This window comes from Schistocerca americana, chromosome X, assembly GCF_021461395.2.
Source record: "Schistocerca americana isolate TAMUIC-IGC-003095 chromosome X, iqSchAmer2.1, whole genome shotgun sequence".
Classification (NCBI taxonomy): domain Eukaryota; kingdom Metazoa; phylum Arthropoda; class Insecta; order Orthoptera; family Acrididae; genus Schistocerca; species Schistocerca americana.
Window position 1 is genome coordinate 512,754,558 of NC_060130.1, and position 16,642 is coordinate 512,771,199.

The 16,642-nt window shown below is 40.4% G+C and overlaps 1 protein-coding gene across 1 annotated transcript in view; it reads right to left on the reverse strand.

Annotated features, from left to right (window-relative positions):
- LOC124556104 (uncharacterized MFS-type transporter C09D4.1-like) overlaps window positions 1-16,642 on the reverse strand; it is a 95,047-nt gene that overhangs the window by 46,485 nt on the left and 31,920 nt on the right. The window contains exons 4-5 of the mRNA XM_047130128.1: window positions 14,424-14,626; window positions 12,204-12,307 (exon numbers count right to left, since the gene is read on the reverse strand). Of these exons, the coding sequence (XP_046986084.1) occupies window positions 12,204-12,307; window positions 14,424-14,626 (307 nt within the window). The remainder of the gene's footprint in view (window positions 1-12,203; window positions 12,308-14,423; window positions 14,627-16,642) is intronic.

Genomic DNA, 16,642 nt, shown 5'->3' on the forward strand with positions numbered 1-16,642 from the left:
CATGACATGTTCGATATGCCTGCCATCATTGGTGATGATGTAGCGTAGACGAATAGCGAAATTTTGCATGATACTCTGAAGTGTCGGAATATCGATGCTGTCAGTGACCTCCTGAATGGATATTTTCAGCTCAGCAATGATTTTGGGGTTATTTTGTACACCTTTTCTTTAATATATCCCTGAAAAAGGATCCGGATGTGTTCAGGTCCGGAGAATATGGTGGCCAATCGAAGCCCATGCCAGCGGCCTCTGGGCATCCCAGAGCCAGAACGCGGTCCCCAAAGTGCCCCTCTGAGGCATTAAACACTCTCCTGCTTGCATGAACCACATCTTGTCCGAATCAGGATCACTTTGGATAATGCGAATGAAATCATGTTCCAAAACTTTCACGTACCGTTCGGTAGTCACGGTGCCATCGAGGAATATCGCACCGATTATTCCGAGACTGGACATTTCACACCACACAGTCACCTGTTGAGGATGAAGAGAATTCCCGATCACTAAATGCGGATTCTCAGCTCCCTAAATGTGAAAATATTGCTTATTGATGAACTCATCCAAATGAAAGTGAGCTTCGTCGCTAAACCAAACCATGCAGGCGCATACTAATTCCCATCATGCTCCGCTGCCAGCCATACAGTTCGAACGTCTTAACGCAAACCCTTCAGAAGTTATGACGATTTTATATCATATAGTTCAGTAACTGCCACCCTGTACAAGCAACTGACAACCCTACAGGTCAGTAGCTTATGGAAAAGCTCATTGTCAGGGTGAAATAAAAGCAAACGTGAAATTTCTTCACTTATATTCGCGAAAAAACTCATACATTCTCTTTTCACGAGCTACCAGCTGTTAGTGAAAGAATACATTATTCCATTGAAAAAAATTTAATAACTCTAAAATCGAGATAGATAAGGGAGTTTCGCATATTAGCCAAATGGAAAAACGTTCCCTTCTTTGAATGCTTTTATTTGCGAAAAACTTGTTTCGATATCTGGAGCCGTGTATGTAATATGATGGACGCTGCGAATAGCTCACTCTCTCTGTATTGTAGCGCACAAGGGTGAAAGTGGGCGCACTGTATACCACCCATTTCCTCTAGATTGGAAATATAAGGCTCCTCCCAAATATTTTCTTTTTAATGAAATTCAGGGTGTAGCCTCCCTATCGTACACACCAGTATATAAGTTAACGTGTACAAGAAGGACTACCCACCTGGCTGACACTGTGTGCTTCAGCATTAGATGGCATATGGATAATCTTCGGCAACCGACTTACTCTGGCATACAGCATGCTTTCAATCTGCTTCCTTTGTGTGTGTACCGTACGCTATATATACGTATTAACATACGGATACCACACAGAAAAAGGAAATTCTGAGAGCTACGCAACACTATTTGGTTTATAAAAAGTAACACACGACAGCAGGATTATCACGAGATTTACTAAAACGATGCAAACACACACACACTTACATTCAGGTGACAAAAGTCATGGGATACCTCCCAACAGTGTGTCGGACCGCCTTTTGCCCGGTACAGTGGCGCAACAAGATGTGCCATGGGGCATGGACTCAACAAGTAATTGCAATCCCCTTCAGGAATATAGAGTCATGCTGCCTCTACAGTCATCCATAATTGCGAAAGTGTTGCCGGTATAGGATTTCTTGCACGAACTGACCTCTCGATTATCTCCCATAAATGTTCGATGGGATTCGTGTCTGATGAACTGTGTGGCCAAATCATTCTCTCCAACTGTCCAGAATGTTCTTCAAACCAATCAGGATATTGTGGTCCGGTGGCATGACGCATTGTCGTCCGTAAAACTCCCGTCGTTCTTAGGAAATATGAAGTCGATAAATGGCTGCAAATGATTTTCAGGTAGTCGAACATAGCCATTTGCAGCCGATGATGTTTTCAGTTAGACCAGAGGACCTAGTTCATTCCATGTAACCACACCCCATAATATTCTGGAGCCACCACTAGCTTGTACAGTGCCTTGTTGACAATTTTGGTCCATGACTTTGTGGGATCCGCGTCACACTCGAACCGTACCATCAGCTTTTACCAACTGAAATCGGGACTCATCTCACCAGGCCACTGTTTTCCAGTCATATAGGGGGTCCAACCGATATGGTCACGAGCACAGGGGAGGCACTGCAGGTGATGTCGTGCTGTTACCAAAGGAAGTCGCCTCGGTCACCTGCTGCCGTAGCCCATTAACGCGAAATTCTGCCATACGTTCCCAACGGGTACGTTGTTCGTACGTCCCACACTAACTTTAGCGGTTATTTCGCTCCGTGTTGCTTGTCTATTAGCACTGACAACTCTACGCAAAAGCCATTGCTCTCAGTTGTTAAGTAAAATCTGTCGGCCACTGTGTTGGCCGTGGTGAGAGGTAATGCCTGAAATTTGCTATTCTCGGCGCTCTCTTGACACTGTGGATCTTGGGATACTGAATTTGTAGGGAAGCAGCCTACTCACGCCATAATAAATTCACATCAGTCTTTCAATTGTGTGCCAGCCAGTCCGCTGTAACTAGCTCTGACGTCATAAATGTTGCGCAATACTTTAAAAATCAAGTAAATAACCTAAAATGTTTCTAGCATGTCAGGAGTAATACTAAATTAATATGTGTTGAATATCAGTTCGATAACTTCAACCATTTTCAAAATTTGGACAGTTTTCTGTAAAAATCATTGGCACAACGGAAAAGAGCTAGAGACTTAAAAATTTATATTTAGATTCATTTTTCATAATTATTTAATGGAAACAGTCTTCTGGATCTCACGAATTAAGATTTTAGTTGAAATTCATAATTTTCTGGTTTTTGCTCTTAAAAATTAAGGAAGCAAGATAGATTAAGTAGGCTAATAAATAAGGTTAGGATGTTTATATTTAAGTAGAATGGCGATCCGCTATAACCATAAAGATGTGAGAAGTTTCATTTGAATAACTATGAAACTATAGCGATAGCATATCTCCAAAGGGCAAGTTCAGAACTCGTCTACTGCGTGCAGTGTAATTAAATTAATTCTCTCGCCCAAAATATTTTACTTAGCCACGTCAGACATTTATTATGATTACTTACCTGTGTGCTGAATGCACATTTAAATTGAGAGTTTCATCGGCCATCAGCAAAAGAAGCTGTGATTTATTCAATAACTTAATGTGGTGCATTACTAGCCCAGCGGCTAGTCGGGAGAGCTGATTTGATCAGGCGTTCCCTTAGCCGTCCGCACCGCGGCTTTATATATAAGAACGTGGCGCAAGGAAGCAAAGCCCCAGTTCTCTCCAGACGCTGAATAATAACACACCATCTGTGTCGGAAGTCGCGTCGCGTCGGTATCATTGCTATAAACAGCCTCGGATGCCGTATTAAGTTACTCGGGGTATGCATAACCATGAAATCATTTTCGAGTGGTGTTAATTCTGGGATGACTTTAATTGTCTATCTTCAGTTTGCGTATGTCGTATTTTCACGTGCCGCTGCGGGACAGACATTCTACTATTATTTAGCGTGGCGTTTGATGAACATTATCATCAAATTATGGCGAGCATTCACTTAAACATTTAATTTGGACAGTTATAGTTGCATCAGCGCATTAGACTCTGAACTGCTCTGTTAGTCAGATTGCGTGGATTCTTTTTTTTTCATCTGTGACTTTCAGAATACAGAGAACTATTTTTAGAAAATCGTTTTTGATTATGAATCCTAGACAATCTCCTAATTTCTCGGAGCTATAAGCTACAGCTATAAGTGTGTTTCTCAGATGAAGTGGGCACTAGGAATTCTAATAACAGGCTTCACGTTTTGTTAATCACTTTCTGGTTGCCAATATTGTAGTTAGAGAGCCAGTGTTGAGAACGGCAAAACAACAGAATAAATAATAGGAACATTTTAAACAACATTATTCCACCTGCCGCCCCACATATGGATAATCGGCCGGGAAGTGTTTCTACATTCAAACATTTATACAACAGTAAATTTTCTAACCGCCGCCCCACATATGGTGCATCAGCCGGAAAAAAAAAGAGTAAAAGTGAAAGTGATTTTTAAATTTTCGGATTCGCGAATGAAATGCGACGCACAACTGAGGTATAGAACAGTGATTGTGTTACGTGTGCATGTGGACGACGCAATTGGATTAACAACGCATCTGGATTGACCGAGCTGGCACTGAGTCTTGCGGCGCTGCCGGCATCGCGAGAAGCCAGTTTCGCCTCACCGCAGTCGTCCTCCGGAGCAGCCGGAGCCGCGCCTGCAGTTGCGGGCCACGCAAACACACAACAGCTGTCGGAGTGCCGTCTGCAATTCAACGCGCCGCGTCGCATCAGTAATCGTGGTACGCCGCGCCGGCAACGCCATACGTCGTGCAGAAGGAACTAAGTTAAGTGAAAAGCTGTTAAAAGTTTTACTAACCTGCACTAAAAGACTGTCGGAAATGGAACTGCCAGAAGAAACCGAGGTTAAACTTAAATTAGAACCTATGTCTGTTGAAGGAAATGTAAATCCAGACAACGGTTCAAGTGTAAATATGCATAAAAATAGTAATGTTAAAGTGAAATATGAACTATTGTCTCCTGACAGTAGTGTGAGAAGGGGCAATGATTCAGTAATAGAGACCCCTGTAGTAAAGCAGAAATCAGAAATTGTTAATTTATTGGATGATAGTTTCTCTGATGAATTAAAAATGAAACAGCCATCAGAGGTGGTAGAGTTTAAACAGGAGAAGTTAGATATGACTGATCAATCAGATGTTTCATTTCGTTTTGATGATTCTGGTGTTGGAGCTAGTTTTTCGTCACCTGTGTGTGATAAAAAGCCAACTAGTGAGCCACCCAAAGATACTGGGGCTATTGATTTAAATGTTATATTACAAGCAATAGCTGCCAGTAATGCAAAATTGTCAGCCAGTAATGCTAAAATGACAGCTGAATTAAAGTCTGAAATAACTGAGGTCAAAAGCAGTCATGCAAAAATGTCAGCCAGTAATGCTAGAATGAATGCTGAATTAAAGTATGAGATTGTGGCTAGCCAAACTAATTTTAATAAACGATTGGAGGAAATGGACAATACCTTCAAGGCTGGTTGCAATAAGTTGAAAGAGGATCTGGACAGTTTGAATTATAAAATTGATTACAACCATGAGGATATTAAGAAAAAGGTTCCTCAACAATTTTCTCAAATGTATAGAACAGTAAAATCCGAAGTTGCTGAGGTTCACAGAGAGTTCCAAATGGAAGATGCGAAGCTGGAGCACAAGTTAACAGAAAAGATCGAGGTGGAATCTGAACTGTGCTCAGATAGGTTTAAAGATGTTGATATAAAGGTAAACATATGTCAAGCAGAAGTAGATGCAATCAAAACTGATACTACTCATATTATGCAAAGAGTAGATAATGTTGAAATGAGAGTAGAAAATATTAGTACTAACATTGCTAACATTGAGAGTAAAGTAGCTTCAGTAACTTCTGGTAATGGTAGTATATAAGTTGTAGCTGCAAACGCCGCTTTTATCGGGTGTCGGCAGTTCTTGCGGTTCGATCCAGGTAAAAATATCCACCCGCTAGATTTCTGGAACGATTTTGAAGATGTGATTCCACCAACTTGGTCTGAACGAGAGAAAATCTCATTTATTAGAAGCCATTTAGCAGGTGACGCCATGTGTTGGTCAGCTGATGTTATGTTGAAGTGTAAAACATTAGCGGAATTCAAAACAGCTTTCATTAATGACTATTGGTCTAATAATAAGCAAAATGAAGTGTTGAGAGAATTTTGGTGTGGAAAACGCTTCAATGCAGGGAAGGAATCTATTAAAGAGTTTGCTAGGTCATGGATCTCACGTTTGTCACATTTGGCGGAAAAGCTGAAACCTGAAATGATAATACTAGGTCTGGAAGCCAGACTGCCATGGTATTGGCAAACTAGAATTATATCTGCCCCTAGAGACAATCTTGATCGATTCATTGAATATTTGGAACGTGTAGAACGTGTTGCTGCCAATGAGGAGCAAGAACGTAATAACAGAAATGCTAATAACACTAGTAGTAATTTTAAGAACGAGCAGAATGGCAATGTAAACATCAGAAAAGTAGGTGTTCGCCATCCTAAGAGAGGTAGGAATTGGAGAAATAATTATCAGAACCAACAATGGCATCCAAATGATAATAATTTTGTTCCAAACAAAATTATGCAGGTAAACAACAGTACGGAAAGCAATGCTGTGCCAGTTAACTATAATGGAAATAAAGGAAACAGTAGTAGGCCGAGGCAGGAAAACTAGTTCCCGTCTATGAGGACACTGGCGCTCACCAGGCGGTTACTTTTCCTAAGCCAGTAGTTACGGTAATTGGTAAGACAGATCAGAATACTCAAACTAAACATGTGGATGAAGGGTCAGTAGCATCTAAGAATACAGCAGAAATATTAGATCACTCACAGTATTTGATAGATACCGTGTCAGAGACGCTTTCTAAGAGGGAAGAGAAAGAGAAGGCGCAGCAGTGTAATGGTAGAGAAGAGCTACAAAATACTGAATTGTCAGGTGAAGAAGCAGAAGAAATTCATGCTTATATTTACGATGAGGATGATGTGCTCTTATCTAAAGTGCCTGTGCAGGATGTTGATACTGTACTAATAGATTTAGGACAGGAGGTAAGTGAGGATGTAGAGGGTGGCCTGTTGGGGGTCGATGAACCCAGTAGCTGTGACCAGTTGTCACTTGAGAAGGAACCAGACGATAATGGTGAAAGTGGTTTAGCTGTAACTAGTGTTATGCCCGGTCTGGAGGCGCAGAATCGCTCAGACTACAGTAATTTGGGCCATGTTCAGCAAACTAAATGTAATGAAGTCGTGCGGTGTTTCGATTTGAAATTAATAGATCGACTGGAAAAGGCAGCTGAAAATGTAATTCAGGGAACCCCTACACACTTTGACCTAAATGTAATGAAGACAGATGTCGATCACTTTAGTTGGAGGCAAATCCAAAAGGAACTATTGGATGAATTTGAGGAACCACCTGTACAACCTAGAATAAGCCACCCTATAATAATAGTGAATATGTTGGGTATCAAGGTACGTTGTCTCTTAGACAGTGGAAGTGAGGTGAGTGCGATATCTCAGTCCTTCTTTGATGCATTACCTGGTAAAGACATGCTTACAGTAATGAGGGTATCAGGACTAAGAATAATTGGTGCTACTGGCAAGGTGTCAAAAACGGTAAAGCAAGAAGCTTTGCTGCCCTTTAACATTAATGGTAATTTAATTGATCATCCATGTTTAATTGTAAACAATCTCAGTATTGAGGTTTTAATTGGCATAGATTTCTTGTCGAAATATCAGAGTGTTGTTGACTTTGAAAGAACCCAGTTAAAAATGGTCTTGCCGATAACCGGAGTAATTACAGTACCTTTTAGTGATAAACATGTAGTAACTAATGATGAAACTTGGGAGCTGCCTATACGAGTTCTGATAAATAGGGGATATTGGGACGAAGGTGTTAATTTTAGTAAAAGTAAGCTAAACACAGAAGAAGAAGAAGCAATTATTTTGGACAAAATAGAAGCTAAATTGCAGGAAATCGATAAAATTTCAGCTAATCAGAAGGAAGAACTGAGACAGGTTCGAAAAAGGCATCATAAGGTATTTTCAGATCGACGTGGCGTGGTCAAAGGTTATGAATGAATGCTGTAGGGAGGAGGTTGTTCTGTAACCTCTACACAGTGTGGCAGCTGTGCAGTCCCAGCTGTGTGAGATCTTCTTTCCATTTCAGGTCTCACTCTCTTCATCTTTCCTATCCACATAAAATTTCGACCTCTTCTTTCCAACACATTAAAATCTTCCGTTATGGTTATCAAGCCAATAATAAACTAATGAATGCTGTAGGGAGGAGGTTGTTCTGTAACCTCTACACAGTGTGGCAGCTGTGCAGTCCCAGCTGTGTGAGATCTTCTTTCCTTTTCAGGTCTCACTCACTCTTCATCTTTCCTATCCACAAAAATTTTGACCCCTTCTTTCCAATATGAAAATTTTCTGAAACCAATGAATGCTGTAGGGAGGAGGTTGTTCTGTAACCTCTACACAGTGTGGCAGCTGTGCAGTCCCAGCTGTGTGAGATCTTCTTTCCTTTTCAGGTCTCACTCATTCTTCATTTGTCCTATCCACAAAAATTTCGACCCCTGCTTTCCAATACAAAAATTTTCCGTCATGGCTATCAAGCCATGAGTTCTGTAATCATTCTATCCACCGATTAGTGAAGAAAGTACCTAATGTGACAAACCTAACTGTGACATAAACAACAGAGAAGTATGATGTAATTAAGATACAAATGTATTTGAGTAACAAGTATGTATAGAAACCTGGTAATACTATAAGTAGAAAGTTGTTGTTTTATTGGAAATGGTCCCACAATGATATTTTAAAAAGATATACAAATTCGTGTACAAGCAGGATCTGAAGCTGCAGTGAAACCTAGTGTATGCAATAGAGCTAACTAATTAATAGTAAAAGAGATTGCTTAGTGTTATGAAAAATATGCAGATAAGTTGTAAGTTAAAAGAGATTGCTTAGTGTTATGAAAAATATGCAGATAAGTTGTAAGAATAAACTCACCATGTGTAGCAAGGAATGGCAGTATAATAGAATTGAGTAGTGTTTGTGGTTGAGACGTGAAGGACACGTCCCTGAAGTATTTATAAGGTTGGAGCTGGCCGTTATTTGCTGTAGTGTGTGACAGGACACACCTACATGTATTGAGGTTATGAGTTGAAGGCGTGAATGCGACCGTAGGTACCCTTATGTTAGATGAGACAGAGCAGCTCATGGTGTCCTATAGGTTTAAGGAATTTAGCATTACGCTCGTCCATAATTACTTAATGCACTTTAGTGGTAGGTCGAGAGAGACTACCTGTGGTTTCAGCGTCCGATCGAGTGGAAATGGATTGCCACGTGAGCAAACTAATCAGCTGCAATACACTATAGATATGAAATAAATGTGCTGTCCTATGCTTTAAATGGTGTTTTGAACACTCAGAACTGTACTATTACCAAAAGTTACTCACATGTACAAAAAAGCTGAGAAAACAACTACTAATCAAATATACTCATACTATCTCTAAGAATAAGGTAATCGAAGATGAGTCAGCTAAGTAAATAAAATACAAATGTATCAGTAATGTACTGAGGATTGGTTCAGTGTTCCGGCCCAGAAATAATAAATTCAGATTAAAGAGGATTTATGATTGTATGCCTTGAGCATAAATTTTTCTCTAGTACGTGACTAACGGCGTTTTGAGCCATTTGTTTATCGATTTTATGACAGTTAAGTAACCGCTAGAGTAAAATTGAAAAAGTTCTGTTAACTTTGTTCCAGTAACATATTGAAGGATAAAATGTATATATCCCCATTTCATTGTGACCCACCCTTAGATATTAAGTGAACAGAGTCTGAGGCACTCTTTTTGTTTGTTCTACAGGACAAACCAGATAATGGCAGCCTGGTAGCTGCGTGAAAACGTGGAGTGACTTGGACACAACTCACAGTGACCCCTCCCCTTTCCCCATGTAATTTAGAATGAACATGAAGGACGCACACCGTAGCAACTCTCCCTACTCTACCCTTGTGAAAGGAATTGTAGAACGCCTGCCAAAGCGGCTACAACCACGCGTGTAAAAATTATTTGTGAAATTTTCTTTCAGGTTTAGAAAAGACTGCTAAGATATAATCATCTGTTTATATATCTTGAATAACTGTTATTTTCTTTGAATTTGTGTATGTAAAAATGTATTTAATGGATTTAAGATTTTCATAATTTTACATATTTTAAGTGTTTGTCTAAGACAATATGTATGCCAAAGTGTTTCATTGATTTTGCTTAAATTTTGAGGGATAATATTGCTTAAGAGGCAGTGAACATGCCCGCAATTTAATTAATTAAAATAGGTAATCAGTTTTCTTTTAATATTTCTTTATGTTTACAATTCAATTTTAATTTTCATAAGGAGTTAAGCTGTACTCTTGCTTCCCTTTTTGTAATTAAATTTTTTTTCGCTCATTAACATTCAAAAACAAAAAATTTAAGTAGAGGGTGATGTAGGGAAGCAGCCTACTCACGCCATAATAAATTCACATCAGTCTTTCCATTGTGTGCCAGCCATTCCACTGTAACTAGCTCTGATGTCATAAATGTTGCACAATACTTTAAAAATCAAGTAAATAACCTAAATGTTTCTGGCATGTCAGGAGTAATACTAAATTAATATGTGTTGAATATCAGTTCGATAACTTTAATCATTTTCGAAATTTGGACGGTTTTCTGTAAAAATCATTGGCGCAACGGAAAAGAGCTAGAGACTTAAAAATTTATATTTAGATTCCTTTTTCATAATTATTTAACAGAAACAGTCTTCTGGATCTCACGAATTAAGATTTTAGTTGAAATTCATAATTTTCTGGTTTTTGCTCTTAAAAATTAAGGAAGCAAGATAGATTAAGTAGGCTAATAAATATTGGTAGGATGTTTATATTTAAGTAGAATGGAGATCCGCTATAACCATAAAGATGTGAGAAGTTTCATTTGAATAACTATGAAACTATAGCGATAGCATATCTCCAAAGGGCAAGTTCAGAACTCGTCTACTGCGTGCAGTGTAATTAAATTAATTCTCTCGCCCAAAATATTTTACTTAGCCACGTCAGACATTTATTATGATTACTTACCTGTGTGCTGAATGCACATTTAAATTGAGAGTTTCATCGGCCATCAGCAAAAGAAGCTGTGATTTATTCAATAACTTAATGTGGTGCATTACTAGCCCAGCGGCTAGTCGGGAGAGCCGATTTGATCAGGCGTTCCCGTAGCCGTCCGCACCGCGGCTTTATATATAAGAACATGGCGCAAGGAAGCAAGGCCCCAGTTCTCTCCAGACGCTGAATAATAACACACCATCTGCGTCGGAAGTCGCGTCGCGTCGGTATCATTGCTATAAACAGCCTCGGATGCCGTATTAAGTTACTCGGGATATGCATAACCATGAAATCATTTTCGAGTGGTGTTAATTCTGGGATGACTTTAATTGTCTATCTTCAGTTTGCGTATGTCGTATTTTCACGTGCCGCTGCGGGACAGACATTCTACTATTATTTAGCGTGGGGTTTGATGAACATTATCATCAAATTATGGCGAGCATTCACTTAAACATTTAATTTGGACAGTTATAGTTGCATCAGTGCATTAGACTCTGAACTGCTCTGTTAGTCAGATTGTGTGGATTCTTTTTTTTTTTCATCTGTGTCTTTCAGAATACAGAGAACTATTTTTAGAAAATCGTTTTTGATTATGAATCCTAGACAATCTCCTAATTTCTCAGAGCTATAAGCTACAGCTATAAGTGTGGTTCAAATGGCTCTGAGCACTATGGGACTTAACATCTATGGTCATCAGTCCCCTAGAATTTAGAACTACTTAAACCTAACTAACCTAAGGACAGCACACAACACCCAGCCATCACGAGGCAGAGAAAATCCCTGACCCCGCCGGGAATCGAACCCGGGAACCCGGGCGTGGGAAGCGAGAACGCTACCGCACGACCACGAGATGCGGGCCTATAAGTGTGTTTCTCAGATGAAGTGGGCACTAGGAATTCTAATTACAGGCTTCACGTTTTGTTAATCACTTTCTGGTTGCCAATATTGTAGTTAGAGAGCCAGTTTTGAGAACGGCATAACAACAGAATAAATAATAGGAACATTTTAAACAACATTATTCCACCTGCCGCCCCACATATGGATAATCGACCGGGAAGTGTTTCTACATTCAAACATTTATACAACAGTAAATTTTCTAACGGCCGCCCCACAAATTCCCAAACGATTTCCGAAATGGAGTATCCCATGCTCTAGCTCCAACTACCATTCCGTGTTCAGTCTGTTAATTCCTGTCGTGCGGTCATAATGAAGTCGGAAACCTTTTCATATGTATCACCCGAGTGCAAATGACAGCTCCGCCGATGCACTACCCTTTTATACCTTGTGTACGCGATACTACCGCACCTGTATACGTGCATATCGTTATCCGATGACCTTTGTCACCTCACTGTAATCGAAACACGTTCTGTACATGCACACAAGGACACAAAAGTACTGAAAATGGGGTTAAGAAACGCTTCTGAATTATGTAATGGCTGTTGCTGATGTGAGCCACCTGAATCTGCGGGTTCTGTCCAAGATGAATCCACAGATGACGGCTCCCACTGTTCCTCCGATGATGAGCACAAGCCCCACGGTGCCAGCGAACTCTTCACCATTCTGAAACGAAATGGGATGAACAACATAAAAAGGATATGTGCTGAGTGCGAGAATTTCTATTGAACTGAAAATTCACACAAACGCCAACCTCTGTTACTCACTCATTTCACATTGTGGAAGATTATATTAGTGCCGAGAGCTGCGAGGAATTTTGGTGTAGAAGTTACAAGGTAGTAGGACTTGAAATCTGAAAGATTCCCGGAGAAGAGAAACCAGTAATGCAGGGACATTGTCCATGAGGCGGAAGAAGTTTTAAACAGCCATTGTTGAAGCAACGGGTCTATCTTTTATTCCATGCCCATCTTTGAGCTTTATTTACCGTAGTTTCCTAATACGTCATTATTAACTCCCTCACTTGGAATAACTTTGTAGTTGACCAGAAGAAATTAATCAAACAGAAAATGAATGCACAGCGCTGGAGACGATAGGGAGAAGATTCAATACTTATTTGTGAATTTCAAAAAGCTATGCATGAAATTCGAAGTGACAAATGCCCAGACAATGATGAAATAATAGCGAACGTCTCAAGGAGTAAGCGTACCACTCACCGTAGCTAAGGGCAGTGTACCTTATTTTCCATCGTTAGTCTCTTGAACTGCAGCACGGCTTGTGCGGCCGATAGGCCGATAGGAGTCTGTCGAGTCTTGGGCCGGAGTATGGACTCCAAGCGTGTAGTCGGGGTAAAGATATTAAAATGGATGTACATCAGTTAGCAACAGGAGAGAGACGAAATGATATAGCGAGTGATTTACGCAGACTGTATCTTACGTAAATTATTTCATACAACTGGAAGAATTTATTGCTGGTAATTGACTTCCGTGTGTGAAAGTTTTAAACGTGATTTCAACAGTATGGATGAAAGAGCTAGGAACCATAGCGAATGGTATTTGATAATTATCTCCAAAAGCGTTATGTAACTTGAACTGTTACTATCCAGTACTTTCCCAGACAGTAAGAGTATACATACCCATAATAATGACGTTAACCGTTGTCGAATTCGTTAGGACACACGGTCATTGTTAGAAGCGAATACGACGAAAGGATGTGAGCTCTGCTACTAATTTAACAGTCTGATGGCCGAAAATTAATTAACTTGAGATAAAAATTGACCAGTAAGTCAAAGGGTGGTACAAGAACTATACAAGCTCTCGAGTTAAATTTATGAAACTAGGGAAGTTCCAATAGATTTTCAGAAGAATGTGGTGATTATGCTTCCAAAGACAGAAAAAGTGGACAGATGTGAAAATTACCTCACAATCAACTTAGGGTCACATTGTTAAAGCGAAGGAGTTTTCTTTAATTCCCTGACTATCTCTTGCCCTTATGTACGATATTTTTCTAATATGGCAGTATTACACCCCAACATTGAATAAATACTCACAACAGTAATTTATCATAGAAATGAACAAAAAACTGAGAGCAGCGTAGGAGAGGGCCATTTTGGTTTTAGGAGACCTAATATTAACACCAAATTTAATACTGCAGTTACGAAACAAAAAGGGTTCTAACTGAAGATAATAAACATCTGGAACCCCTGATATACGTTACCCCCACGCATACCACCTTCTATTCTGGCACTGACATGGACTTGTTGTTCCTTTGATTATGTAAATAACGAAGCCTAGTCCCCATTTTATTTAGAATTTTTGACCACTATTCCAGTGAAATCTCATTTTCATCTTAGCAATACACAGGATATTGTTTGTTATGCACGGCTTATAGGAAGGTTTTTGTATTCGAGAAGGAAGCGATTCCATAATTTATTTCGCAAAGCAGTTTTCTACCTTTAGCAGTGCCCGACATAAACAGATTTTAAAGTGTTTCATTCTAAGGAACGCCTAATGGAAGTGGTCTGAGTGCCATGGTTGGATGTTCTAGAAAGATGCTGTAGATGGGAAGTGCGGGTCAATGACCTATAGTGTGATAGGGTGCATCGTATGATAATATCGAATTACGTACTTGTAAGACTTCCCTTTTAATCAGTATAGAGTTACTAGATATGTTGGGAAAGGTAGAGACGTGGTTGTGATAAGGTTAGAAGGCCAGAGGTTTTAGGAAGATTTTATTGAACTCTTTCCCCTATTCCCAGTAAGAAAAATGCAGGAAAGTTACTGACCTCGTAATAAGTCAGAATGACAGGGTTAAGGAGCGTGGCGAAGGCGTTGAGCACAGCGTAGCTTAAGCTGAAGGCCGAAAGCAGGACGAGGAAGTTGCACATGTGTAGCAGGCGACGCACGACGGACAGCATCCTGTCCGGCGCCGCGTTGGCTCGATCAAGCGCCGCGCTGCTCGGCGGAGTTGGTGGCCTGCTCCTGAAAACTGAAAATCAGTGAAACACTACATGCTCTCTGTTCGTTATATCTAATATCGCTCTCCTTCTAGTCTTTATAGGGTCGACACGTAACTTTTTTACATGGATCTATTCTTTAATGGCTCACATTAAATGGCGAATTTTCTTCACTTATATCTGTAAGTATTTATTCGCCCCGAGTCTACTGATACGAGGTCGTCCTCAGTAATGCCGACGTTCCTTTCCTTCACTTTTCCCTTCCTTCCCTCTGCTTTACAGTTTCGACAGCTTTTACGCAACGATATGATAAATAGCATAATGGTAAAGGTTTATCTCGTAATATGCTCAGAGGAAGAAAGGTAAGTCAGAGGATAAGAGTCCATTGACATCGAGCCAACCATAAACCGAAGAATAGTTCAACGACCGTGACGTTTCTAAATGTGACAAGTCTGCAATCTTCTGAGCAGATTTAAGGAAAGCGCAGCACTCCGCGGGAAATAGAATCAAATCCCTATCTGGCCATCCTAAATTCCACTATTTCTCCTTCAGATGAATGTTGAGATTATTCCTACAGAAAGTTAGACCATCTGATTTCTCTGTTCTTGTGCAGCTTGACTAGATTCTCCCACTGACGACGCTGAAGAGATTGTACATCTACATCAATATCCATATTCTAAAAACCACTGTGCAGTGCATGGTAGAGGATACGTCCCATTTTACCAGTTATCAGGGCTTCTTTTCGTTCCATTCACCATTGGAACATGGGAAGAATGGCTGTATAATGTCTTTTTACGCGCTCTAGTTACTCTAATATTGTCCTCGTCATCCCTATGGGAGCGATATGTAGGGGATTTGTAGTATATTTCTAGAGCCTTCATTTAAAGCCAGTTCTTGAAACCTTGTAAGAAGGCTTTCTCAAGATAGTTTACGACTACCTCCAAGAGTCTGCCAGTTCTGTTCCTTCAACATCTCTGTGACACTCTCTCGCGGATCAAACAAACCTGTGACCAATCGTGGTTACCTTCTTTATTTACGTTAAATCTCTCCTGTCAGTCCTATTTTGTGCGGGTCCTACACACTAGAGCAGTATTCTAGGACAGATTGTGCGAGTGTTTCGTAAGCAATCTGCTTTGTAAACGCATTGTATTTCCCTAGTATTCTACCAGTTAACCGAAGTCTGCTACCTGCTTTATCCGGAGTTGAATCTGTGTGATCGTTCCATATCATGTCCCTACAGAGTTAACGGACTGCAGCTGTGACTCACTGAAATTATAGTAATAGAATATTAGGTTTCTTCGTTTTGTGAAGTGCACAATTCTACATTTCTGAACATTTAAAGCATGTTGCCAATCTTTCCACCACTTCGAAATGTTTTCAAGATCTGACAGAATATTTGTGCTACTTCTTTCGTACTGTACTTCATTATAGATAACAGTACCATCTGCAAAAAGTCAGAGGTTACTATTAATATTGTCTGCAAGTTCATAAATATACAACATGAACAGCAAGGGACTTAACACACTTCCCTGGGGCACACCCGCGAAGTTATTTCTACATCTTTCGATGACTCCACATCCATGACAACTTCTTGCGTCTTTCCTACCAAAAATTCCTCAATCTGCTCATATATTTCCCTTGATACCCCATACGATCGGGTTTTTTTTGTGGTAAGGTCTTATGGGACCAAACCACTGAGGTCATCGGTCCCTAAACTTACGCACTATTTAATCTACCTTAAAGTAAATTACGCTAAGGACGACACACACACCCATGCCCGAGGGAGGACTCGAACCTCTGACGGGGGCAGCCACGCGGACCGTGACAAGACACCCAAGACCACGCGGCTACCCCTCGCGCCGATCGTTCTTTTGATTGTAGTCATGGTGGGTTTCCAGCCGGAACATATTGTCATCTGGACACAATATTTCGGTGGCCCATCTAGACGCCATCTTCAGGTGAATAGGCCCTCTCACTAACTCGCCGGAATTGACATCAAACATGCCGCGGCGGCTCCTTCATACACCGACCGTGGGTCCACCGCGCGT